Here is a 25,419-nt window from a genome sequence, read left to right as displayed (position 1 = left end):
TTTCCCTAAGTACTTCTGTGTGTATTCGCTAAGAACAAGAACATTCTTTTCCATAACTTCAGTACAGCTGTCAAGATTAGGAAATTTTATGTTGGTACAATGCCACTGTCTGTGCTTGGTGTCTGTGTCCCTGGACCTTGGGAGACTCAGGAGCACCTGACTGCTGTGCCTTTCACGGTAGGTCCTGAGTGATGAAGTGAAGAGGAAGCAGTATGACACCTATGGCTCTGCTGGCTTCGATCCTGGGGCCGGCAGCTCTGGGCAGAGCTACTGGAAAGGAGGCCCCACTGTTGACCCTGAAGAGCTCTTCAGGAAGATCTTTGGGGAGTTCTCATCCTCCTCTTTTGGAGACTTCCAGAGTGTGTTCCATCAACCCCAGGAGGTAAGCCTCTCATTTTGAAGAATCATTCAAACTTTAGCTGCCAAGTGTGATGCAAACAGATTTTACCAATTCTTTTTCTCAAAGAAAAAGCTAAAGCAGCTTAAATGGGATGATTTGGAGGCAGCCATCTTGGTAGGAAATGGTTCCAGTATTTGAAAAATCATATAATAATGTGTACATACAGTTTTACTATATTCCTACAGTTGCTTAATCCGGCAGCACCTAAGGCGCTCAGAGTCCATAGTTAGAGTGTGAATTTTTTAATATACCTAAAAAAAATCAGCAATAGTAAGGTTTTTTTTTCTTTTTTATAAATTTATTTATTTATTTATTTTTGGTTGCATTGGGTCTTCATTGTTGCGCACGGGCTTTCTCTAGTTGAGGTGAGCGAGGGCTACTCTTCGTTGCGGTGCGTGGCCTTCTCACTGAAGTGGCTTCTCTTGCTGCGGAGCACGGGCTCTAGGCGCGCGGGCTTCACTAGTTGTGGCTCACGGGCTCAGTAGTCGTGGCTCGCGGGCTCTAGAGCGCAGGCTCAGTAGTTGTGGCGCACAGGCTTAGTTGCTCTGCGGCATGTGGGATCTTCCCGGACCAGGGCTCGAACCCATGTCCCCTGCATTGGCAGGCGGATTCTTAACCACTGCGCCACCAGGGAAGCCCAGAGTGTGAATATTTTATCTGGAGCCTGCCTCATTATTCTATGAGAGCTCAATCCATAGGGAGGTACTGCCAGTCCTGCCTCTTCCATATTTATGTCTTGTTTCAGACATTATCAGAATTGAAGAGAGAGGGGAGATGTTTTATTATGTGAGTTAGGATTGTGGATCGTTTGAATTGTTAGTAAGGACCATGTACAGATATTTTCTGTGAGCATTTTCAGTTTGTTGAAAAGCACATTTTCACTTAAATATTATCTCTTAAAAATTCTGAGGAGTAGGGCAGAATCAGTTGAGTCCCATCTATTCTTGCTTGATAAAGTACAAGTAAGTTAAAAAGTAAAGTAACTAGGGGAACAGATGAATTGGTGGAGCATAGGATTTTTAGGGCAGTGAAAATACTTTGCATGATGCTATGATGAGGATACATGTTATTATACATTTGTTCAGACCCATAGAATATCCAAAACCAAGAGTGAACCCTAATGTAAACTGTGGGCTTTGGATGATTATGTTGTGTCAATGTAGGTTTATCCTTGATAAAATAAGTACCATTCTGGTGAGTGATGCTGATAACAGGGGATGCTGTGCGTGTGTGGGGGCAAAGGGTATGTGGGAAATCTCTATACCTCCTTCTCAATTTTGTAAACCTAAAACTGCTTTAAAAAGTAAAGTCTTTAAAAGAAAAAGTAACTGTAAACTGCTGGGCAGTGCTCTCCCTTACTTTAAGAGAGATAACAGGCGGTCCCTTGATTTCTTTAGTACATCATGGAGTTGACATTCAGTCAAGCTGCCAAGGGTGTCAACAAAGAGTTCACCGTGAACATCACTGATACCTGTGAGCGGTGTGATGGCAAAGGGAACGAGCCCGGCACCAAGATGCAGCACTGCCACTACTGCGGTGGCTCCGGCATGGTGAGCATGAGGCCGAGGCCCTGGCCTCCCACCTCTTGCCCCCTTCCTGCTCCCCTCCACCACTCCTCTTTTCTGTGCTCCAATGGACCTAGGGCTTTGAGAGCTCATAACTAGGTGGGACTGTTTTATCTAGAATCTTCTGCATTTTCCCAGGAGTGCTCTGTCCTAATCAACAATACAGAAGAAGCAATGAAACTCTGTTGTCTTCTCTGAAAATACATTGTGGGGTATTTTGGTAATTTGAACCTGGGGTAGGGGAGGGGGACTTAAATTTTGCTTGAAGTGTGATCATTTTTTTCTTTTTCTTTTTGGTAAGTTTCAGGTATAACTCAAACGTATAGAATAGTATGAAGAACCACTCCCTTACTCCTTCTACCCAGCTTCACCAATTGTTAACATTTTGTCCCATTTGCTTTGTCATTTGTGGTGTGTACATGTGTGTGTGTGTGTGTGTGTGTGTGTGTGTGTTTTTGGCTGCACGAGCTCTTTGTTGTGGCACGTGGCCTTCTCTAGTTGCGGCGTTTGGGCTCTAGAGTGCACAGGCTCAGTAGTTGCAGCACACGAACTTAGTTGTGGTTTGTGGGATCTTAGTTCCCCAACCAGTGTTCGAACCTGGGCCCCCTGCATTGGGAGTGCAGAGTCTTAACCAGTGGACCACCAGGGAAGTCCCTATGGTATATATTCGCTAAGAGCAAGAATATTCTTTTACGTAACCACAGTAAGTTGTCAAAATCAGGAAGTTTAATGTTGATACGATACCATTATCTGTACAATTCAGATTTTTTCAGTTGTCCTTATAATGTTCTTTTTTTCCACAAGCCCAGTATCCAGTCTGTGATCTTGCATAGTATCTGGTTGTCATATCTTTTGTCTCCTTTAATCGGGAATGACTTCTCATCTTTCTTTTATGACAACTGACATTTTTTAGGATTACAGACCTGCTTAGTAGGATGTCCCTCATTTAGGCCATCTGATGTTTTATCCTGATAAAATTCAGATTATGCATTTTTTGCAGAAACACCAGACATGTAGTGCCCTTTTCATGGATCATGTCAGGAGTCATGAGGTGTCAGTTTGTCTCATTAGTGGTGATGTTACATTTGTTCACAGTCAGTTAAGGTAGTGTCCACCGGGTTTCTTCATTATAAAGTTTATTATTTTTCCCATTGAAATTAACAAGGAAGTTGTGAGGTACCTTGACACTATATAAATATCCTGTTCCTCATCAAACTTATACCCAGGAGTTACAGCATCCATGGATCAGTCTTGCCTAAATCAGGGATTACTGTGACTGTTGCTAAATGGTGATTTTCTTTTTTGTTTTTTAAGGTTTTTTTTTGGAATTTTGGAATTTTATTTTATTTATTTTTTTATACAGCACATTCTTATTAGTTCTTTTTTATACATATTAGTGTATATATGTCAATCCCAATCTCCCTAAATGGTGCTTTTCTGATTGCAACATCCCTTCTTTGTTTATTGTCATTCCACTGAGAGGAAGAGCTTTCTCTTCTCCATTTATTTATTCATTCTTTCATTCATATCAGTATGAACTCATGGATTCTTATTTTATTCACTGAGCTGTCATTAGTATTACTTACTTTGATGCTCAAACTGTCCCTGACTTGGCCTGTGGAAGTCTCTTCTGGCTGGCTTCTGTATTCTTTTGATGTGTCCCCCTCATTCTTTCAGCGCTCCCTTACTTTCTATAACAACAGGATATTCTAGACAACTTGTACTTTCCTTGCCACACCCTGGAAAGCCAGTCATTTCTCTAAGGAGTCCTGGTTCCTTTTACTGTCTAGTGGGATTTAAGAAACCAAGATCTGTGCTCTAGGTGTGGTCATTGTGCCTGGAGTGTCACTGCTTCGAAGACTTTTCAGCAGACTGAGCCAGGAAAAAAGCATGTGTTTGTGTGTATGAGCACATGTGCATGTGCACATATAGATACATATTTCATACCTATGTTTCCATATTTTTCATATTATAGATGTATATACACACATATGTTCACACCGATCCATCCACCCATCACCCACCTGATAGTTCCACTTCCAGCCCAATACCACAAGGTTTATCTAGTCCTCTGCCTATCCATATTTGAAACTAAATAATAAAGATAAATTATTAATTTCTAATAAAGAGAAATCTGGCTCTGATTATCCTCTATATTTACTCATTTGCTCAATCCTATAAGACACAAAAAGTAGTTTCAGAATTGTTACTCATACCAGTGCAAAAAGAAGTCCTGCTTAACTGGCATTTAGTATTTAGAGTTGTTTTTACCTTTGGATTAGGGCATATAGTTAAAATACTGTGCTCAACTTACTTAGATCACTTATTTTTCTCCCCCTTCACCATGATTATTTGTTTGAAATGCAGTTAGGTTTCCATTGCGCATGTTTGTATTCCATTTAGATGGTTTCTTTAAGGGAGTTGGGAAGTTCTCCATCACCCACCTTTAAAATCAAATCATTGTTCATGGTATGTGTGTGTATGGGGAGATAGAAGTTGTCTTTGAGTGCAGAAAAGCATGAAAAAGGAGGCAAAAGTCACTGATAATCCCCCCACTGTTAGTATTTTGGTGTGTTTCCTGCCAGTTGTTTTTTGTTTGTTTGTTTTTGGGGGGGTATAATTGTTTTACAATGTTGTGTTAGTTTCTACTGTACAGTGAAGTGGAGTTCCCTGTGCTATACAACAGGTTCTCATTAGGTATCTATTTTACACATATTAGTGTATATATGTCAATCCCAATCTCCCAGTGCATCCACCCCTCCCCCCGACCTTGGTGTCCATACATTTGTTCTCTACGTCTGTGTCTTTGTTTCTGCCTGCCAGTTGTTGATTAGGAATGTCATTTCTGTTTTATATTAGCTAGTTTTTGAATAGGTTGTATATGCAAATCATTGGAAATTCAGTGGGTACAAATTGAAAACTGTGTAAGATAAGTCTCCCTCTCAATCTTGACTTTTAGCCATTGAGTTCCACTCTCCAGAAACATCTTTTGTCTTTCTGTATGCAAGCCTGTGTGTGTGTGTGTGTGTGTGTGTGTGTGTGTGTGTGTGTGTGTGTGTGCATTTTTTCATACCAGAGATAGAATACAATTGTTAGCACTGCTTGTACCTTGGTGTTTTGTTTTGTTTCTAGTTCTCAGTATGTTTGAGAAATACTCTGCATTTATAGCTGCCTCAGTCTTTTTTATTTTTTTTTAAATGTTTGTTTATTTGGTTGCGCCGGGTCTTAGTTGTGGCAGGCAAACTCCTTAGTTGTGGCATACGAACTCTTAGCTGCGGCTCGCTGGCTCCTTAATTGTGGCATGCAAACTCTTAGTTGCGGCATGCATGTGGGATCTAGTTCCCTGATCAGGGATCGAACCCGGGCCCCCTGCACTGGGAGCATGGAGTCTTATCCACTGCGCCACCAGGGAAGTCCCTGCCTCAGTCTTCTTATGGCCACGGTATTCCTTTATATGGACACATCACCGTTTGTTTAGGCAGGCCCCTGTTGCTGGATGCCTAGGTGGTTCTTATTTTTTTCATGTTATAGACAACGGATACCTTTGAATAGTGTCATTCCTCATATTCATTTTTTGAATATACAGGTATCTATTATGTGTGAAGTAGAATATCTTTTCTAAGATTTGAGAGCCATTGTTTTTTTGCATGTATTCCATCTTTTGTCCTTCTTTGTGTTGAGTAATTGGTCTTTTTCTTATTCATTTGTAGAAGCCCTTTATAAATTAATTGAATTAGTCCTTTGCCAATGATTTTAGTTGTATTTGTCTTTTGACTTTGAATATATTTTTGCCTATTTGTATATAATTTTCAACGGTTCAGAATCATACATTCAATTTTTCCCTTTTTTCATTTATTATAATGAAAGCATTTTTCCATATCTTTGAATATTTTTAAACATTCTTTTTGATGGCTAAATAATAGTCCACTGATGGGTGTGCCCAGAGTTACCTGTAAATACTCCTACAGCTTAGTCTGAGAAAGTGAAGTTGTGCTTACATTCCTCTAGAGGGCGCTCTTGGAGAGGATGAGGATTCCTGTGGTTACAGTTTTGTGAGTTGAGTTGCTGCCACTTGTTACAGATACTTTTTATTTTATTTTTTATTTTATTTTATTTTTGGCTGCGCCAGGCGGCTTATGAGATCTTAATTCCCCAACCAGGGATTGAACCCGGGCCCTTGGCAGTGAAAACTCCATGTCCTAACCACTAGACTGCCAGGGAATTCCCTACAGATACTTTTTATTGATCCTAATTCCCTCTCACTTCTAAGGTCCTTTCTCCAAGGCCATGAATTGCTATGACTTTCTTTTTTCACATTTCTTAGGTGAACATTGAGATAAGACAAGCTGAAATGTATTTCTCTCAAAATGTAATGTTTGAGATTGGGAAAAAAAAATTGCAAGACATAGCTAAAGGATTAGTATTCCTAATATGTAAAGGGCTCTTTCAGAATAATGAGAAAAAGACTAACAGCTCATTAGAGAAACAGGTCAAGGTGAGAAGAGGAAATGCAAGTGACCAGCAAATGTTTCTTGCTGGCGATCAGGGAAGTGCAGGTGGAGCCAAGGAGATGCCTGAAGTTCGCCACACATTTCAGAGATGGGTTCAGGCCCTGCTGACAGGCCTGTGGGACGTGGCACTCATGTGCACTGATGGTGAATGTGGAAACCACCCTGGCCACAGCTGCAGTGGCTGTTCACCTGCACATATGCCTCTCTCTGTGGGGATGTACCCTATAGATCACACCTGGAAAATAGCACACGTACAGGATGTCCCTTGGAGCCTGTGTGTAATAGGAAAGGACTGGACAGCCTCAGTGACCACCAGGAGTGAGTTGTCTGAAAAATACACTGATGAGGAGTGCTCTCTGAGATTATTAAATTGTTAAAAACAAAATAGCAAAAGCCACAGAACTGTGTGCACGGTATGCTACCTGGGCTTGTTGAAAACTTGTAATGCACAGATGGATGGCTTGAAATGTGTGTCTGTAAAAGTAGGATGCACAAGAATATCACTACAGCTGTGCATCTATGGAAGGTACTTGGAATGGTTAGGGGCCAGGGGTGAGGGGGACATTTAACTTTTCACCGTACCTTCATTTTTTACTTCAGAAATTTTTTTAAAATAAATTTATTTATTTATTTATTTTTGGCTATGTTGGGTCTGCGTTGCTGCACATGGGCTTTCTCTAGTTGCGGCGAGCGGGGGCTATTTCTGTTTGTGGTGCGTGGGCTTCTCATTGCAGTGGCTTCTCTTGTTGCCGAGCACGGGCTCTAGGCACATGGGCTTCAGTAGTTGTGGCGCATGGGCTTAGTTGCTCTGCGGCATGTGGGATCTTCCTGGACCAGGGCTTGAACCTGCATTGGCAGGGGGATTCTTAACCCCTGCACCACCAGGGAAGTCCCTACTTTAGAATTTTGTACCATACGCACATAGGACCTTTTCAAATAAATATAGCACATAAAATTGTATTTTTAAAAAAATCTTTTTATTTATTTATTTATTTGGCTGTGTCGGGTCTTAGTTGCGGCATGCAGGATTTTTAGTTGCAGTATGCAAACTCTTAGTTGCGGCGTGCGGGATCTAGTTCCCTGACCAAGGATCGAACCTGGGTCCCCTGCATTGGGAGTCTTAGCCGCTGGACCACCAGGGAAGTACCTAGCACATAAAATTTTAAATTTAATAAATATTTGTCCTAGCAAGTCCACCTTTGGGAATCTGTCTTAGAAAAAAAAAATAAGACATCGGAACAGAAGGATCTATGTGAAGAGATTTTTTTCTTCACCGAAACAAAAATTAAATATTAAAATGGAAATTGAAATCTATATATATTGGTCTGGATGTATGTTCATGATGTATCATGAAGATGAAAGGGAAAGCAAGTTGCAGAGCGATAGTATAATATATTGTCATTATAAAATTTTTACTTAGAACGTTTTTTATGGAGAGAAAGAGAGAGTGAGTGAGCGAGTTGTGGGAAAGAACACCTCAAACTGAGCTACCAAGAGCTGGTCACCTTGGGAATCAAGATGAGGGGGGAGATTAATAATTTTTTTAATATATGTCTGTATCCTTTGATTTGCTATAACAACAGGTATTTGATAATTTACCAAGAAAAAAACCCCCAAGGATGTTAGGTTAAATAAAAAGGTAACCGATTTCCAGTGCCCAGTGAGGAGCTGATGGGAGTGGCCACAAATTGTAAGGCCACACCAGCTGTGCGAGGGGCTGGGAGCCTGGGAGGCTCCTGGAGGACTGGGGTGGGAGGGGCTGGGGGGTGGGGAAGAAGAGACCCCTGCGGGGGAGCATGAGCAGCCCCAGTACCTGCGAGAGGAGCTGCTTGCCTCCTTGTTCCCAGGGTACCTGTTATGGGGGCTGGGGACAGTGGGGGGCCCTGGGAGACAGGCCAGTGCTGCTCCTCCCTTGGAGTGGGCAATGGCGGCTCTGGGTGGGGGTTGCATCCAGTCATCACTTTCCTCTTTCTTTCTCTGCTTTCCCAGCTGTCCCTTTTGTAATGGGGGGGGGGTACTCTTTTTAAAACATATTTGCTCAGCTCCCAGGAGTTTTGGGAACTTCTGTAGAGAGGCAGCATCTCATTTTTCAGCCTCATATAATCAGGTTTGTGGTTTGGGATTCAGAAGTCGGTGCGCTCTAGGTCAGATTAACGGTTTGAGCTCCTGCACCTGTGTCTTTAGGCAGTATGTTTTAGTGCATGTGCACGCAACACGTGAATCTTTGGTGAAATGTTTCTCGTGCACATTGTGGTCCCAAGACCTCGTTGTCAGGATTTACCTGTGTCTAAGGCTCCCATTTTTCTTCTCCTTTTTATCAGGAAACCATAAATACAGGCCCTTTTGTGATGCGCTCCACATGTCGGAGGTGTGGTCCTCCCTTGGAGTGGGCAATGGCGGCTCTGGGGGGGGGTTGCATCCAGTCATCACTTTCCTCTTTCTTTCTCTGCTTTCCCAGCTGTCCCTTTTGTAATGGGGGGGGGGTACTCTTTTTAAAACATATTTGCTCAGCTCCCAGGAGTTTTGGGAACTTCTGTAGAGAGGCAGCATCTCATTTTTCAGCCTCATATAATCAGGTTTGTGGTTTGGGATTCAGAAGTCGGTGCGCTCTAGGTCAGATTAACGGTTTGAGCTCCTGCACCTGTGTCTTTAGGCAGTATGTTTTAGTGCATGTGCACGCAACACGTGAATCTTTGGTGAAATGTTTCTCGTGCACATTGTGGTCCCAAGACCTCGTTGTCAGGATTTACCTGTGTCTAAGGCTCCCATTTTTCTTCTCCTTTTTATCAGGAAACCATAAATACAGGCCCTTTTGTGATGCGCTCCACATGTCGGAGGTGTGGTGGCCGGGGCTCCATCATCACATCTCCCTGTGTGGTGTGCAGAGGAGCAGGAGAAGCCAAGCAGAAGAAGAAGGTGGTGATCCCTGTGCCTGCCGGTGGGTCTGGGGCTCCTCCACGCGCAGGGGCTGGGAGCCGGAGCCATCGTGTCTCCTTGTTTCTGGAGCCCAAACTCGAGGAGGAACCAGGGTCTCCTTGCGTTTTCCTCTGCACCAGTTATCCTTAAAATCTGCACCCATGTCACGTGGGGAGATGGAACCTGACGTGACCGCTCTGCTTCTGTGTGAAGGACTCCCCCAGCTCCTCCATCTTCTGTCCCAAGGCCAATGTCGTCCCCACTGACAGCCCAGCGGGCAACACCACCCCCTTCTCCTGCCCCCAGGGCCAGCTTGTGCCTGCTCTCCCTAACTGGCTCCTGTTCCTAGGGTAGTGTTTCCACTGTGCGGTCTGATCATGTCTCTCATCCTGTTGAAGACACTGCAGTGACTCTCATGGGCCAAGAAATGGCCTCCCCTTCCAGCCCCTGCTGGTCTCAGCCTCCCCTCTTTTTAGTCTCCCCCTCATTACCTGCCCTGCAGCTTCCTGACTTTCACATAGCCCCTGCCTCCCAGAACAGAGCCTTTGCATACGCCATTCCCGGTGACTGAAGCTCACTGTCCACCTTCTTTTCAGTAGGTTAACTCTGTTCTCCCGGAGCTCCCAGCTCAAGTGTCACTTCCCCAGGGGAGCCTTCTGGAACCCTCCCTGTTCCTTAGATGTTCCTTTGTCTGGAGTTGTGATCTTTTCTTTCTAAGAACACGTCTCTGTTTGTAGTGATACATTTGTTAGTATTGTTATTTGGCTAATAGCTGTCTCCCCGATTAGACTCTAAACTCACTGAGATACTAGGTGGACCTGGCAGTAAACCAAAGAAATGAATAGAAGGGGCTTTTGTTCAGTTATCAATTATTGTATGTTGCACCTTTGGAAAGTTATTCTTGTTTTAAGTTATACTTGTTGCTATCTTCGGTAGTTGTGTTATTCCTTATTAACAAGGAACAGAAATAAGTAAGTTGGTGGGTTGTAAATGGATCTAGCGTAGAAAATGCCTTGGGAGGTCCCAAAATAATCGTTCTCTTTTGAACTTTTGTTTTTACTTACAGGAGTCGAGGATGGCCAGACTGTGAGGATGCCTGTAGGAAAAAGAGAAATTTTCATCACATTCAGGGTAGGTTCTCTGTTTGCACAGCTTCTGTCAGGCCCTTGCTCTCCTGGAGAGGGTATGGCCCAGGCTTCTCATAGGAGAAGTAGGAGCTTCACAGAGTGTCTGGCCATCTGAGTTTCTAAGATGAGCAGTGGCCACTTTGGCAGCGTGATTAAACGTGTGTTACATCAAGCTTTTGTGCTAAATGTGGAGAGAACAAAGTTTCCTCAAGGTGTTTACAAGTTGGACTCATAAAAATACAGAAAACATCTCCTTGTATTTTTTATTTATGTATCAAATTGTTCATAGGGACAATAAGTGCCACAGCTACAGCTTTACGTACAATGTGCAGGGCAAACCCACTTTTCTGAGGTGAGGGAAACATGAGAGGAGGTGGCGCCTTCTGCCAGCGATTCCACCAGACGTGTACCCAAGGAGGTGCAGTTCGCAGAGGCAGGGTGTGTGACAGCCTCGTTAACAACAGCGAGACAGTGACAACAGCCTGCTGTCCTTGGAGAGGAGAATGGTGAGTGGTCTGCGCTGTGGGCCCAGGGCACCTCAGAGCAGGAGGCTCGCGCTACACATGTCGTCATGAGATGTCCTGGGACTTCTCAGTTACAAACAGGGAGAGAGCAGGTTGCAGGGCAAGGGAAGGAAGTCATCTGTGTAAAATTTTAAACCATGTGAGGTGGTGTTATGTATTGTTTAGGGACATGTAAACATGTAGGAAAAGTAAACAGATGCTTGTAGGAATGATACCTACTAAATTGGCCTGGTTACTCTGGAGGGGTGAGCTGGAGGTGGGGAGAAGTCACCTGTGTCCTAATGTTGTTACCTAAGCTGGGTTGTGGAAACACCGTGTGTTATTTACGTTGCTGGTTTATGTATATGTGAAATATTTTATAATTTAAAACAAAGAAAAAATAATGTAAAGGGTGAGTCTTCTAGACTGAGAAATCGAAGACAAAGGCAGCGGGCTGGAAGCCAATCTATAAGGAAGCCTTGGTAGAGAATTCAGATTGTTCGCAGCTGATAATAGAGAAGAAAAAAAGAAGAAATCACTGGAAGGCAAAGAACGTCTTTGACACACGAAAAATAGTGCTTATGAAATGAGAATAATTCCAGTGTTGCCAGTTTGACTTGAAGGTAGTTTGTACCAAATGACTCTTTGGAAAGTAAACCTTTTTCACCTTTGTAGATTGTATTAGTCTGTGTTTCTTTATACTTTCCAATAAAGAAAGATTTTTTTTTTTTAATGTTCAGAAGCTGATTTTACTTTTTTACTTCCCTCAACAATTGAACAGCTTGATCTGAGATGACACTCTTGCATTGCAGTGAAGTAAGAACCTGCCCTGTAACTCCCAGAGCCTGGGGGCGTGGTTGCTTTGGTGAAAGTACATTCTCTCCCTGACGCTGTGCTCTGAGCTGCTGAGATGCGTCTGTTGCCTGCTCTCCGGGACAACTTCTCTGAGCGTAACCCCCTCTCGTGCTTGGCCGTAGGTGCAGAAAAGCCCCGTGTTCCGGAGGGACGGCGCAGACATCCACTCCGACCTCTTCATTTCCATAGCTCAGGCCATTCTGGGAGGCACCGCCAGAGCGCAGGGCCTGTACGAGACCATCAACGTGATGGTAAGAGGACAAGTGTGGCCTCGCCATCCTTGTATTTCCTTGTTCTTTTTTTCTGAAACGGGAAATGGCTGAGAAGTGGCTGGAACCTGGGAACAGCCAGCCTGTCGGGGGTTTGAGGAGACAAGCTGGGTATGGGGGGGAAGGAGGAGTATTGGCTGTGCCTTGGGTGTGACTTGGCAGGGAAGGCAGCTCCCGGGCCATGTCTACTGCTGCCGGGCCGGGGAGCAGCCTCAGTGGTGCCCCAGTTGGCTCTGCCTCCTCCCAGGTCTCGCTCCCCATGCTCCCTCACTCCTGCTCTGGGCTCGCCGCCCCAGACTCCCTGCCCTCAAGGCCGTCACAGGCTCTGCTCGGGATGGACCTGGCTTAGCCAGTTTCTGTGTGGTCTCTGGTGGGTTTGGTCTAGAAACCTGAATGGAGTTCTTTTTGGGAATAAGATTGTCTTCACATAGTGAAATGTTTTCATTTGAGCAACTGGAAACCAAGGAAAACCAGAGATTCCTTTCTTTCTTTATAGATTCCCCCTGGGACTCAGTCAGACCAGAAGATTCGCATGAGCGGGAAAGGCATCCCCCGGATTAACAGCTACGGCTATGGAGATCATTATATTCACATCAAGATCAGAGTTCCAAAGTAAGCGCTGCTCAGCTGTGGCGAGGCCCGCCCTGTCTCTGCAGCCTTCAGCACTGGGCAGGAGCCTCTTGAGGGCATCTTACCTGCTGAGTTGGTGCTGAGCGGCATGGTGGTTCAGCACCGAGCCTGACTGCCCGACCTGTGTGACTCTGCTGCCATAAGCGCTGAGGCTTAGGCGGGTTACTTCTCCCTCTAAGTCTAGTGTGTCCTGCCCGGGTGCTCCTTCTGAAAGTGGACGTAATACAAAAGCTCGACCTCGTTGAGTTGCTGGAAGATTAAAAGAATAACCCACAGGGAATGCTTAGCTATTGCTGCTGCTGTTGATTTTGTTATCATTGTTCTCAGGTTGCCTGCCATCTGGTGGCAGAAACCTGTTACCAGATAGTGGTGGGTGATGTCTGCGGTGTCTGGGAGAAAAGTCCAAGCAGGGAGCTGTGGGCATCCAGAGCAGGGCATGCCAGACTCCGCTTGGGAGGACTGGGTTTCCAGCCCTCTCTTTAATTAGATCATTTCCATTTTGTTCCCCCCTGTAAACTATTTAGCATAGCCACAGTGGCAGTTGTTTAGAGCAAGTTAGGGTAGTTCAGGAGGTTTATTTTACGGAAGCTTTGAGGGCGTGGGCTCTTGGATTCAGGGTGTGTCCTGTGCCTGGGTTGCGGGTCTTGCATTTCCCACATGCTGCATGGGGACTGGCCGCGTCCACGTCCTTTAAAGAGCTGCCCAGAGGAAGCACTCTGACACTGACTGTGCTCGGTCCACAGGAGACTGACAAGCCGGCAGCAGAGCCTGATTCTGAGCTACGCTGAGGATGAGACCGATGTGGAGGGGACAGTGAACGGCGTCACCAACACAAGCACTGGTAAGGTGGCCCAGCGACCTGTGGGAGCCCCCAGCCCCTCGGAGGGTGGACGGTTCAGAAACGTGTTGGGGTTTCCACTTGGGCAGAGCAGAGTAGAAAGAGGGGAGCTGAGGGCTAGGAACAGCGGGGGCAGCTACGCTCCAGAGTAAAGCTGTTCCCCCTTCCTCTGCACCTGTGCTGCTTGCCGAGGTTAGCAAGTTCCACGATGCTTCCTGCCAGGTGGCAGCTGTGTGTCTCAGAGGGCTGCTCTCCTGAGTTCTATCCTTGGTTCTGCCACTTGCCTTGTGACCTTGGGCACATCCCTACCTGAGATCACCTTGTAACCACTAAAGGAGAAGATGGGTTGGGAGGCTTAATGCATTCCTCTCCCAGAAAGCTTCTCCAGGATTTCAGAGTGTCCCGTAAACAACTACTACAGCAATGAAGGACCGTGGTCACATTACCCCAAATCTGCCTGTTCATAGCAGGCTTAAATTCTGAATTCCTAGGGCAATGAAAAACAAAACACCTTATTTACCTTGAGCTTAAACATCATAGGCCCTCTGTAGAGTGGAGTTAAATATTGGTGATTTGATACCAAAATGCCCACAGGCAGAAGCTTTGGCCACGGGAACCTCAGCCACAGCCCTCCTCCCATGGGATGGGGCTGCTCTGCTGAGAAAATGCTGTTCTCTGTCAGGTGGGCCTCTGCTGGGGCCGGGACAGGCCGTGCCAAGGGTGAATTGGCTTCAGCTGCCCAACATGTTGCTTCCTTGTTGCATCATTTTGTTTTTGTCTGGGTCCTGGATCTGCCTCTCACCTTCTCAGAGCTTGAATGGCATTAGATCAGTGTATGGTCATTCAGAGCAGGTGATCGGAGTGGGGGGTGGGGGCTTGGTCTTGCAGCCCCGGGGTAGGGGTGGGGGTCCCAGCAGCAATAGCCTTTGCGTGGACTTGGCTAAGCTGTTTTATTTTTGTTTTTTGTGTTTTTTTGGCTGTGCCACGTGGCATGTGGGTTCTGAGTTACCAGACCAGGGATCGAACCTGCACCCCCTGCATTGGAAGTGTGGAGTCTCAACCCCTGGACTGCCAGGGAGGTCCCCTGAGTTCCTGTTAAGTCCAGGGGACCAAGTCCTCAGTGAAAAAGCAGCTGCCACAAATCCTGTCTGTGGCCAACTAGGCACCAAGTGGGCACTTATTTTAGTGGTTTGGTTCATAGACTTTTTTCATATTTTCTGTTAATATCTCTTGACCTAAAAGGAAGTGGGAATGGTTGTTCCATGTAACTCTACTTATGCACCTCTAGCTTCTTCCTGAGTCCCAAATATTTCCGCAGTCATGGAGCATGTGAGATTTGTTTTGCAGCCAGTTCTCAGCTGTGCCCCCTCGCACACTGGGAACTTGAGGTCCACCTGGACCTTGTTCACTATATTTGAATGTCAGGTATTAGTCGTCACCAGTTGTTGTCTTCAGTCCCTTTCTGAGAGCTTAAATTGGGAGTTGATCATGCAGTCAGCTTATGAGTGTTCTTAGAACCGTCATTACTTTCATGGTTCTTTGTCCTGTTAGCTCATTCCCTGTCCCCTTGTTCAGCCAGGAGTTATTGGGACGCTCCTGTGTGCCAGACACTTTGCCAGTTCTTCCTTTAAATGTTTATTGACATAATTTTGCTGAGTATAGCGTAACTTTAACATAGGCATTGGATGCATTTGTGAAAAGTGTTTATAAAGTAAAATGAGTATGCCGAATTATTATTGTTTCCACTTCTGTTGTCATTTCAGAATTGTATTCCAGTGGGAAATTTGGCTGCCAGACATAATTCTTTAAAAGGCATTTAAGAATCTTAGTAATGGCTTCAAAGAATGCATTGTCAGTCAGTCTGCTACCTGGGTGTGGTTAAGCCTCTTGTTACACTGTGAAGAAAGTTACCTTTGCAGTCCACGTGTGAAAACACACCAGTGTACAAAATTCCCCTCCTGTCAACTTCCTTAAGGTGACTCCTATTTATTTAAGTAGAGCCTGAATCTCTTTTATTAAAGTTTTACTAGAAGCAGTTGCTTGCAGTCATCAGTGGTTCTTGGGCTAAAGTGTCATTTCTTAATAGCCTCTGAGTGAGATAGTCATCGGAGACTGTCACTGCAGATACAAAGGGATTCCTGGGTGCCTTTGCTTTCATTACGGGAAGGCTACAATTATGTAGGAAGTTACAATTATGTAAGTTTTTGGTGGGTTTAGTATCCCTTGTTTACTTTTGTTCCCTAAAGCCCCTGCTGAAAACCTTAATGTCTGACCCTGGCTTCATTCCCAGTCTGTGAAGCAGAAGACCATAGTGAGCTTGGGACCCTTAGTGCTCTCAGGGGCCTGGGGTGCTCTGAGGTACCACGTGGCCTTTTGGGTTTAGAGACAGTGTGGCTCATTGTTTGTGTTTCTGGATCATCATTAATTCCTGTGACAACCCACATACGTACACTTAGCTGTCGTGTAGGAGCCTGTTCCATAGCTCATTATTTGGGGATCCCACTGCGTTCTCTTCTCTGACAAGCTGACAGTTGACTATAGAGCCCCTTTATCTAGGCAGGGTGGAGGCAAGAGGAAGATGAGGGAAGAGACATTTTAGTGGAACAAGGGGTGCTCCACTGGCTCAGTCTGTGCGTGTAGACGGCTCAGGGAGTCAGGCTGTGAGTGTAGACCCGCACCTCTACCTGTAGGGTGGGTCCAGTCCTCAGAAGTCATCCTGGAGTCCTGTTGGCTTCTGTTTCTTCACACAGATGGTCATTGAGCATTTGCCACGTGATGAGCAGTGCACAGAGAGACAGGGTCCCTGCCCCATCCAGCTTATAGTGTGAGCGGGGAGGACAGGGCAAGCGCTGAACCCCCAAATAAGTGTTAGACCTTGCTTATAACACTAGGGGTTTGTGACTGTGGAGAAAGGTGGTACACATTCCCAGAATGAATGTTACCTGGTTATTCTTCATTTTGTAAAGAGCCGTCAAACACTTATGACTGGGAATTGCTGCCAGTAGGCTGGGAGCGTGTCCTCTTTGAATCCCCTGCATGTGCACAGCGCCTGTTAGCTGAGTTTATCTGAATTCATTTTCCTTCTGAGGGATGGAAATGTAACCCCTGCTCGGGCAAGCTGCGTGTGGTCTGATAGAGGAGTCCTGTGCCTTGGGTCCAACCTCTGCCTGAGGTTGGCTGAGCAGCCCCTCCGCTCTGGTCACCTCCTGAAGGTGCGGACTGGAAACGCTCATGCAGTGCCTGTGCAGCTGGAGGGATCATGGGCATTTCCTGTTTATCCTAAGTGCAGGAATCATGTGCCAGCTTGTATCCTGTAATGAGACCAGAAGGCACCTGAGTGCTCAGGACATCCTATAAGGACACGTCCCTCCTCCCATGGGCCAGAAAAGTGATGTAGGTATAGACTGCATCATCCGTGTGCAGAGGCTCACAGTTTATCCCTGACTTTCGGTTCAGAATTTTAAACTCAGTGTTTAAATCCTTTGATGTCCCTGTCAGTAAGCCTTATTCCTGAAGGAGCCCACATTTAAAATAGAGATAAGAATGTGTTCTGGTGGCCGGGGGTGAGAATTTCCAGGTGTGTCTGTGTTCTGTTTTATTTTTTGGTTTTGAATCATTAACCCGCTAACTAGGTATTTATTCTGGCTCTCCCAGACTTTGGCCAAATGCTGTGGCCCTGGGGCATGACTGCAGGGACAGCAGAGTGGGGGTGGGGGTGATGGTGGTCACTGAGTGTTTCTGTGCCCCATTGTGACTAATAGTTAAGAGCTTGGGTTCTGCTATCAAATGATTCAGGTCCCAGCTCTGCCATTTTTAGCTATAAAGCCTTAGGCAAATTTCTTCACTTCTGAGCCTCAGTTGCCTCATCTATAAATTGGGGCTAATAGTAGCATCTACTTCATAGGGTTCTTCTATGATTAAATAAGATCATGTGGATAAAGCATTTGGCATGATACCTGGCACATGTTAAAAGCTCCATCAGCAGCAGTAACTCATAGTGTGAGACACACACACACATGCGCACACACACAGACTTGCTGTCCCCTCACCAAGGACATAGCAAAATTCAATACTTTTGCCTTGCCTTGCCTTGTCCGAGGAGGCCCAGGAAATTTCTGGTTTGTGGATTCCTTTGTGTTAGGAGAGTCCTTTTTTGTTACTTAAGTCTTTATGAAAGAAAAGGGGACATGAAGGACTGAAGGAGGGCACACCTGGCCTTGTAACCTGCGGCCATGGATGCCTCTCACAGGGGCCTGCCGCCGTGATTGTGCAGTGCCCGGGTCCTCACCTGGGGAGCGCTGGGCATCGGGCTTTTGTGGTTGCTCAGACCTCTGTCAGCACATTCTTGTTTGGGGCCACCGCTATCTCTCTGAGGACATTCCTGACTTAGGAGAGCACATCAGGTCCAGAGGACGGCCCGGGGGGCTGTACCCAGGTCAACCTGCCCCACCCCTGCTGGGGGCCAGAGCTTTGGGCCTCTCACCAACAAAGGCGTCTTAGACTGAGATCTTGGAGACGTGACCATTTTGTACCCTTTACGTGCTGTACTTGATGTACATCTCCTAGCATGTTGAGATGTGCTAATTCTCCTAGCACAATGAAAAATATTGAGTACAGTCCAGCTCATAACAAGTTGGCCCTCTGCCTCGTGGTTGGCAGGTCTTTAAAACGATGTGTTTGTGCAGCAGAGATGCTCTCAGTGGGCCCTCAAGAAACAGCAGATCAGCTTCCCTTTATCTGGAGCATTTGGAGCCAGATGCTTGCCCAGTGACACACAGGGTCCTCGGCTGCCATTGTCATAGATGAGAAGTGTGCATGTCCTGGGATCCCCAGGTGTCCCAGAGACGGTTTGTGTGCACCGACGGGCTGTGGAAGCTGATCGGTTGGTCTTGGTGCATGTTCTTCACATCTCAGAGCCAGTGAGTGAGAGCCTGGACTTTGGCGTCTGACTGCTTGGGTCTCATTTTGGGCCTCCTGCCTGCTTACCGGCTCTGTAACCTTGGGCTTGCCACCTAACCCCTTGGTGCCTCTGGTTTTTGGTTTTTTCATCTGTGGAATTTACCTGTAAGGTTAGCCTAAGGATTGAATGAGCTAATGTGGATGCCGTGGCCCAGAAGACATCTGGCACTTGGCTCTATTTCTATTATGGTTGTTAAGGTAGAGACAGCTTCTTTTTGTCCCTTTCTATTTCTTGTCTTCCTTTCGAGGGCCAGTGACTCGAGCAGCAGTTGGGATGCTCCAAAGTGCTGAGTCATCTGACAGGCGGGGCAGCCCCCTCTCCTCTCCGGGTGGCGCTTGGTGGCTCCTTCAGTGGCGAGCCCTGGGTAGCCAGGCAGGACCTGGGATGGGACACATTGAGGTGTGCGCCCTTGACCCCAGTTCTCTCTGCTGTTTGTGCCCAGGTGGCAGCACCATGGATAGCTCCGCAGGAGGCAAGGCTAGGCCTGAGGCTGGGGAGGACAAGGAGGGACTCCTTTCCAAACTTAAGAAAATGTTTACCTCCTGATATCCCAGCCGAGGTAGGAAAACCCCTGAGGTTCCTCCCCTTTTCGTTCCCCTCTGTGAACTAATCCGTTTTCTGTCATTTTAACCAGTATCGTCCCCCCACACCCAGAGTTGAAGAGATTCCAGTCTCAGGCGTGGTATGTCTGGCTCCCCTCAGAGCCAAGCCTCAGCCCATGGGGAGTCAGCCGGTAGTGCAGGGCCGAACCACAGATAGTAGCCGCTTCTGCGGCTCCACTTCCTGGAGAGGTTGCTGCCTCCCAGCCCTCCTCCCACCAGCTCCTGGGGGCTCTGCGTCCTGCTGTGGTGAGGACCAGTTTGCCCACGGTCACAGAGGGCAAGTCATAGCAGAGCCAGGCCTAGAACTCAGATCTCCCCAATCCCCGCCCTGTCCTGCTTGGGAGGCGTGGGGAGGTGTCAACCTTGGTTAGGGCTGGGGTGTGGGGCACTGCCAGGAGTCCTGCTTGCTCACTGTGGTGTCTCGGGACTCACTTTTTACTTGTGCTGGTCCCTGGTGGCTGGGGCTCCTGGTGCAGCTCCTTCTCAGGGATGACAGAAGCTCACCAACAGGGCATGTTCTTCCTGCGATGCCAGTGAAATGTAACTGTTTGTGTCTTGGCCCAGGAAAACGGTCCACCGGAAACTAGGCCGGGAGCAGCAGCCCCTCCTTGTGGCCAGGGCATCTCAGATGCAGGAGGATTCCACACAGCAGCACCGAGCCCCTGCCTGCAGAGGCCCTCTGGACCACCTTGGAAACAGCAAAATCATGTGACAGTGCACCTCTCCATGGAAGGGTCATGGTGGACAGCCCCTGGGCAGTAAGGCATGGCAGGTCTCAGGGCTGGTAGTTTCCTATCCATCGGTAGGTAACTTGGCCTCTTCTGGCTCCAGCAGAGTCAGACAGCTGGACATTTCTTGCAGAGCTAAAACTCTGATTTGGAATCAAATGTGGTTAAAGAATTAAAGGCCATGCTTACAGCTTAAAAATGAAGCCTTAAGCTGCACCGAGTTGTGAAGTGATTAATTTCCCTCTCAGCAAACCTCTGGGAGGTTCCAGAATGAGTCTTTCCTGACAGGGTTGTCTTTTCCAGGAACCTGGGGCATGCACGCCCCACTTGTGTCATCCACCCCTCAGCAGGGGATCCCCTGCTAGAGTTTGTTTTAATTTCGAAAGGTACCAAGCAGCTGGAACATGGGGGCCTTGGGGGCCCGGGGTGACACATGTGAAGACAGTCCCTGGAGATGCTACTCTTGATCACATGGGCCATGATCTCTGTCAGGATGGATAGTCCTTCCTCCCACCCCACTTGGGGTGGCCCCTTGTCCCCTGACAGTTGAATTCTGTTGTTCTAAGCCGGGTGTGAGTGGAGCTCCTGCCCTTCTGCTGGGCCACAGCCAGCCGTGGCCTGGAGCCGACTAACGGCCTCTTAACCCGGAGCCCTGCCCTGCTGCCTGCCAGGGCGTTGGTTCTTACCACTCACAGTTGACCTCTGTATTCAGAAGTGTGTTTAAATTATTCAGTGCTAAGAATCATCGTCTTTTCCTGATAAACGTTTGTTCAGAAAAGGAGAGCACAGTCTCAGCAGTTGAAGGTTCTCCACCATCCAGCCAGAGCAAAACACTGTTTCTGCAGCCTTGGCTCGTAGGATGTGTGGGTTCCATTGTGTTTCCAGATGCCCCCGCTGTGGTAAGACAGGTTAATGGAGAACACTTCTGATTAGTTCCCTTTTTGTTTTCCTTCATAATTTACTAAAATAAAGCATCTACTAGTGTCTTCTCTAGGAATGTAAAATGATTCTGTATCAATGTAAATAAGATTATCTACTACAAAGAGATATTTAAAACCTAAATTGTCGTCATTTCTTCTTTGAAAGAGTTCAGACAGCTTTCTGCAGGTGGCCCAGCAGGGGGTTACCGGTGGTCACCTGCCAGTCAGGCCACCCCACGTCTCTGCTGGCCTTCCTGGGGCAGCTGGAGGTGGCTGTCCTAGTCCTTGGAGTCACGTGCGCCAAGCGACGGGTGGCGCTCTGACAGGCGCTGACCCTCTCCAGCCCAGATCCCAGAGGCGGGAGGGTGCTGATCTGACGAATGTTCTAGGGTTCGGCATGTAGCTTTTTCTTTGGCAGCCTGCGATTTGAGAGACGTGCAGTGTGGCCTACTTAGGTCCCTCCACGTCACCACCTCCCTCACTAGATTTTTTTTTTCCTCCATTATTTTCAGAGGAATATTAGGGTATTTTTTTGTGTTGCAGTGTTAGTCCGGGCTGTCTCACAAAAGCCCAAGTGCTGTTGTGGCTGGAGTGGGCCCCGAGCATATAGCTCTGCCCCACTCTGGGTTCTGGGCTGAGCAGGTTGAGGTGTGAGGGCACTGCTGGGTTGGGTGAAGAGGCTGGGAATACCTGTTGGGTGAGAAAGGGGCTCAGTGACTTCCTGCCAATTTCCAAACTTGACCTTCATTGAACAGAAGTTTGTCAAGTGCCTGCTGTGGACTCAGTATGGGCCTGGAAGGATCCTAGACCCCGGGGTATGGCGGTGGGGAGCTAGATGGTTTCTCCCGTGATAGCTTAGGTTTTCTTCCTGGAGAAGCCAACCAAAGTCCCACTCGTGGCCTGTCTTCTGAAAACAGAAGCCTAGACTTTGAAAGGGAAAAGTGGATTTTCTTTCTAGTGAGACATCTTCATTGCTGTACTGAGGCGTCCTCCCCTCAGATGGTCAGAAGGTGGTGGGGCAATATCTGTAGAATCAAGCCCACTCAAGGCCTGGATTTGGCTTATTCCCACAGCTGGATCCTGAGACGTGTCTCCAGACAACTTTGCAGCCCGAGGTGGGGCTGGAGTGTGAGGTGAGGTATTTAAAAATACAAAAGAGTATCTCCAGGTCCCTGAGCCTCTGGGGATCGAGAGGAGGAGAGGTAGATGGTGTGAGCATTTGCTGAAATGTTTGGAGCGTGGACAAGGGAAGGCATTGGAGGCTCACTGGCCTGACCATGTGAGCCCAGGGGAGTCAGACACTGCTTCGCACAAATGCCCTCACGTTGCTTTCACAACAGCCTGGCCAGGGGGCACCGGGTGAGCAAACAGACCCAAGAGGCTCGGCGATGTGTCCATGGCCTGCTTGTGGATGAGGAGCGGCTGGAGCCTGGCATCAGCTCCCTGCAGTTTGCCCTGGACCTGGACCTGGACCTGGCACAGCAGGCTCTACCCAGGCTTGGTGCTGGCCAAGGGCTGCTCCAGGATCTCGGCATGGTGAGTCACAGCCCCAGCAGGTGAGTTCCCCACGCAGGGGCCTGGGGGACTTGGGCATCACAGGGCTGGACACAGATGACTTCTCATGTTCTCTTGCTGATATGCATGGGCTTGGAAGCCCATGTCATCACGTCCTTTTCCTCCTACCCTGCCTGGGAGGCTGCTGCCCTCAGACTGCAAGCTGTCCCTGTCCCACTAAAGTGGGCCCCTCCTCCAGTGTTCCTCATTCCTCCTGCTCTCTGCAGCCCTATGTTAATCTGCAGTCATTCTGCAGATTTGTTTCTGGCTCTCTTGCTAAACCAGGCTCAAGGCAGGGCGCATACTTTTCTGGTGAACATTGTATTTAGGGCCCAGCTTACATTGGTAGGTTGTCAAAGAAGTGCTTTTTCAGTGACTCAGTTAATGAACGGATCGAATGAGTTTGGCAGCCCTGCTCCCCTTTCAATGCCTCTGCGGGTCCTGAGGCTGAGGCGGGGTAGTACAGACGCTGGTGGTTTCACAGGTCCACGGAGACATGGTCAGTCCACCGGCTGTGTCCTCTGGGCCTTCATTTCTCTTCTCTAAAGCAAGCAGGAGAGGAAAACCATCCAAATCCCTGGGGAGCTCAACCCACCAAGTAGGGCTGGGTGGTTATTTCCCTGGTTTCCCTTCCCAGCCTTTGCTGTGGGCGGTGTCACCTTTTCTCAGCAGTGTCCAAGTCTTATATGACCTGGGGTCCACAGAACTGCCATGTTCCTTCAAGGGTTTCTTTCCAGCCTGTTTTTTGATCACCTACATCTCGAGGCCTCTGCACCCGGGGGCCCAGGAAGCAGGAAAAGAGAGAGGGAGAAGGGGCCGGTCTTCCTGCCCTAAAACTCAAAGAAGGAACACGTGGGTGGCTGCACTCACGTTCTGGAGAGGAACGGCGTATGTGCAGGGGTGTCAAACGTTGCTCCTGGCTGGCGGGGGTAGGGGGGGGTCCTCTCAGCCCCACCCCACTTGACTGGGCCCCCCACCACTTTATGCTTCCTGTTGGAACTTTCATGTCCTCAGGCAGCTGCCACCCCAACCCCAGTCCCTGAAACAAAGCACTTTTGTTTTGGAAGCCATTTGTGAGAACAATGGCCTTTATTTAAACAATAAACTTTCTTGTAACACAAGAAAGGATCACTGTAACTATACCTCCCGTCCCCCCAGATGGGGTTGAGAGGTGGGCAGAGTCACAGTCCTGCAAAGTCCCCTTTGTGCTGCTCCAGCCACTGGTCCAGCGTCCTGGCCTTGGGGTTGAGCCTCAGGCTCAGTTCGATGTTACGGTCGGGTTTCAGGGCATAGAAACGGAACATGTTGGCCAGGTCCTGGGCGCCGGGGAAGCCAAGCTTCTCGTAGTCCTCGGGGCTTATCTGGAAGCAGAGGGGAGTCTCTTAGGGTCGATCGGCATCTGCAGTACCCTGACCACGCTGTTGACACCTCAGCTCCTACCCTGGTCCCCACTAAGTTCACCTGAAAACCAGTCTATTATAAAGATGAAACGTCAAAAACCACTGTTCTAGGGCAATTTAAATCCTGTTCTTCCAAGATGACGAGATGAAAACTTCTCAGTCCTTTCCAAATCAGAACTATGCTTACGTCCCTTCTTGCTCAAAAAACCAAAGGTGTTCCCCTTTCCTGACCAAACTGAATCTTAAACTCCTCAGCTTCCAAATCCTCCATGACTGCCTCAGGCTTTCTTTGTTTAGAGAGTAATACGCAACCATTTAGTGCATCTAGTGCGTTCATTGTGCCAAGGGAGCGTTTACAGCAATTGTTCCATTCAATCCTCACAGCAGCCCGAGGAGGGGGATACTCTCCATACACCCACTTTACAGATGAGGAAACTGAGGCAGAGAGGGGTCAGGGGCTGGGCCTCCAGTCACACACGGGTGGGTGTTAAGGGCTGGGAGCAAGATCTGAGTCCAAGGTCTGACTGGCCTGTCCTGCCATAGCCTCTCCCCCATCATTGCTCTGATTGGGTCTGAGGGCGCTCTACAGGTGGTTTTTGTCATTTAATGACTTGGAGTAGCCCAGATTTTCATAATGAGAAACAAGAAACAAGGCACCTGGGGGTCTGGACAGGAAGACAGAGTAGGCAAGGGGAGAAGGGGACTGTGCCAGGCCAAGAAGAGGGGACCAGGATGGGGCCTACTCCGGCCTCCTTCCCCTCCCCGAGAGGAGCCCAAGACACCCTGCGTTTTCCCTCCTTGCTTTGGCCCCTACTGTCCCCTCTTCCTGGAACCCTTCCTTACCACTTGATCAACTGACAAAACCAGAAGTTTCACTCAGTGGCCACACCTGGCTCCTAAGAACAGCACGATATAAACGTTCACAGTGAGAATGAATTTGGCTTTACGCTGCTCAGAGCGCTAGGGCAGCCCTAGATGCCCCTTCCCTTCTACCCGCAAAGCCTCTCTGACCGTGGCTGCCAAGTCCCAGCCTGGGCCCTCCACCTTGGCATCTCGCACGGTCTTCCTGGTATGCCTGGAGAGCAAGGCAGCGTACTCCTCCACCGTGTGCCTGCAGGTGCTGAGCCCGATGTTCTGGCCGATGTAGTCTTCGGGCATCTTCAGCAGGCTGAGCACCACGGGGCCCAGGTCGGACACAGACATGCCGTCCATGGGCACGTCACCCATGGGCAAGCCTGGGAGGGAGAGAGGGACGCGCTGGCACGCGTCTCTGAGGGGTCGGTCCCCACCGGCCAGTCGACTGGATGTGTGCACAAGCCAGCACCTGGCACGAGGCAGACACCCCCGGTGTCAGCAGGAGAAATGAGTCAGGAAATGGGGCACGATAGAGCTCTGCCACCTGGCAGGCCATTCAAACCCTGGGAGCCTGGCTGTGCTCTTCCCAAGGCGGGGAGAACCCTGGGCCTGCCGCCCCTCTCAGGCCTGAGATGGGAACAAGGGGAAGGAGAGGAAGGCTTTGATAGGCACCTCTGAGAACGGGAGCTCCCAGGGTTCAGGCCCCTGTACACTTCGTCAGACCCGAATCCCTGATAGGGACGCCTGTGGTGGGGGGTGCTCCAAACACCAGCTCCACCGGCAGGA

The 25,419-nt window shown here is 48.1% G+C and overlaps 2 protein-coding genes across 4 annotated transcripts in view; one reads left to right on the top strand and one right to left on the bottom strand.

Annotated features, from left to right (window-relative positions):
• The window catches only part of DNAJA3 (DnaJ heat shock protein family (Hsp40) member A3), a 32,578-nt gene extending 11,681 nt beyond the window's left edge, over positions 1 to 20,897 (top strand). Inside the window, exons 4-11 of one of the 3 annotated variants that reach the window (XM_007453471.1) lie at positions 182 to 382; positions 1,798 to 1,950; positions 9,267 to 9,414; positions 10,459 to 10,523; positions 12,000 to 12,128; positions 12,643 to 12,758; positions 13,520 to 13,617; positions 19,741 to 20,897. In XM_007453471.1, the coding sequence (XP_007453533.1) occupies positions 182 to 382; positions 1,798 to 1,950; positions 9,267 to 9,414; positions 10,459 to 10,523; positions 12,000 to 12,128; positions 12,643 to 12,758; positions 13,520 to 13,617; positions 19,741 to 19,763 (933 nt within the window). In that variant the 3' untranslated portion in view covers positions 19,764 to 20,897. Of the gene's footprint in view, positions 1 to 181; positions 383 to 1,797; positions 1,951 to 9,266; positions 9,415 to 10,458; positions 10,524 to 11,999; positions 12,129 to 12,642; positions 12,759 to 13,519; positions 13,618 to 19,016; positions 19,135 to 19,740 lie in introns of those variants that run through there. The other 2 variants (XM_007453472.1, XM_007453470.1) reach the window with 2 other exon arrangements.
• A 2,539-nt stretch (positions 20,898 to 23,436) lies between these two features.
• NMRAL1 (NmrA like redox sensor 1) overlaps positions 23,437 to 25,419 on the bottom strand; it is a 9,947-nt gene continuing 7,964 nt past the window's right edge. The window contains exons 5-6 of the mRNA XM_007453469.1: positions 24,823 to 25,013; positions 23,437 to 23,739 (exon numbers count right to left, since the gene is read on the bottom strand). Coding sequence (XP_007453531.1) covers positions 23,560 to 23,739; positions 24,823 to 25,013 — 371 coding nt within the window. The 3' untranslated portion in view covers positions 23,437 to 23,559. The remainder of the gene's footprint in view (positions 23,740 to 24,822; positions 25,014 to 25,419) is intronic.

Source organism: Lipotes vexillifer, unplaced genomic scaffold (assembly GCF_000442215.2).
Source record: "Lipotes vexillifer unplaced genomic scaffold, Lipotes_vexillifer_v1.1 scaffold914, whole genome shotgun sequence".
Taxonomy (NCBI): Eukaryota; Metazoa; Chordata; class Mammalia; order Artiodactyla; family Lipotidae; genus Lipotes; species Lipotes vexillifer.
This window is presented reverse-complemented; position numbering and strand designations above follow the sequence as displayed.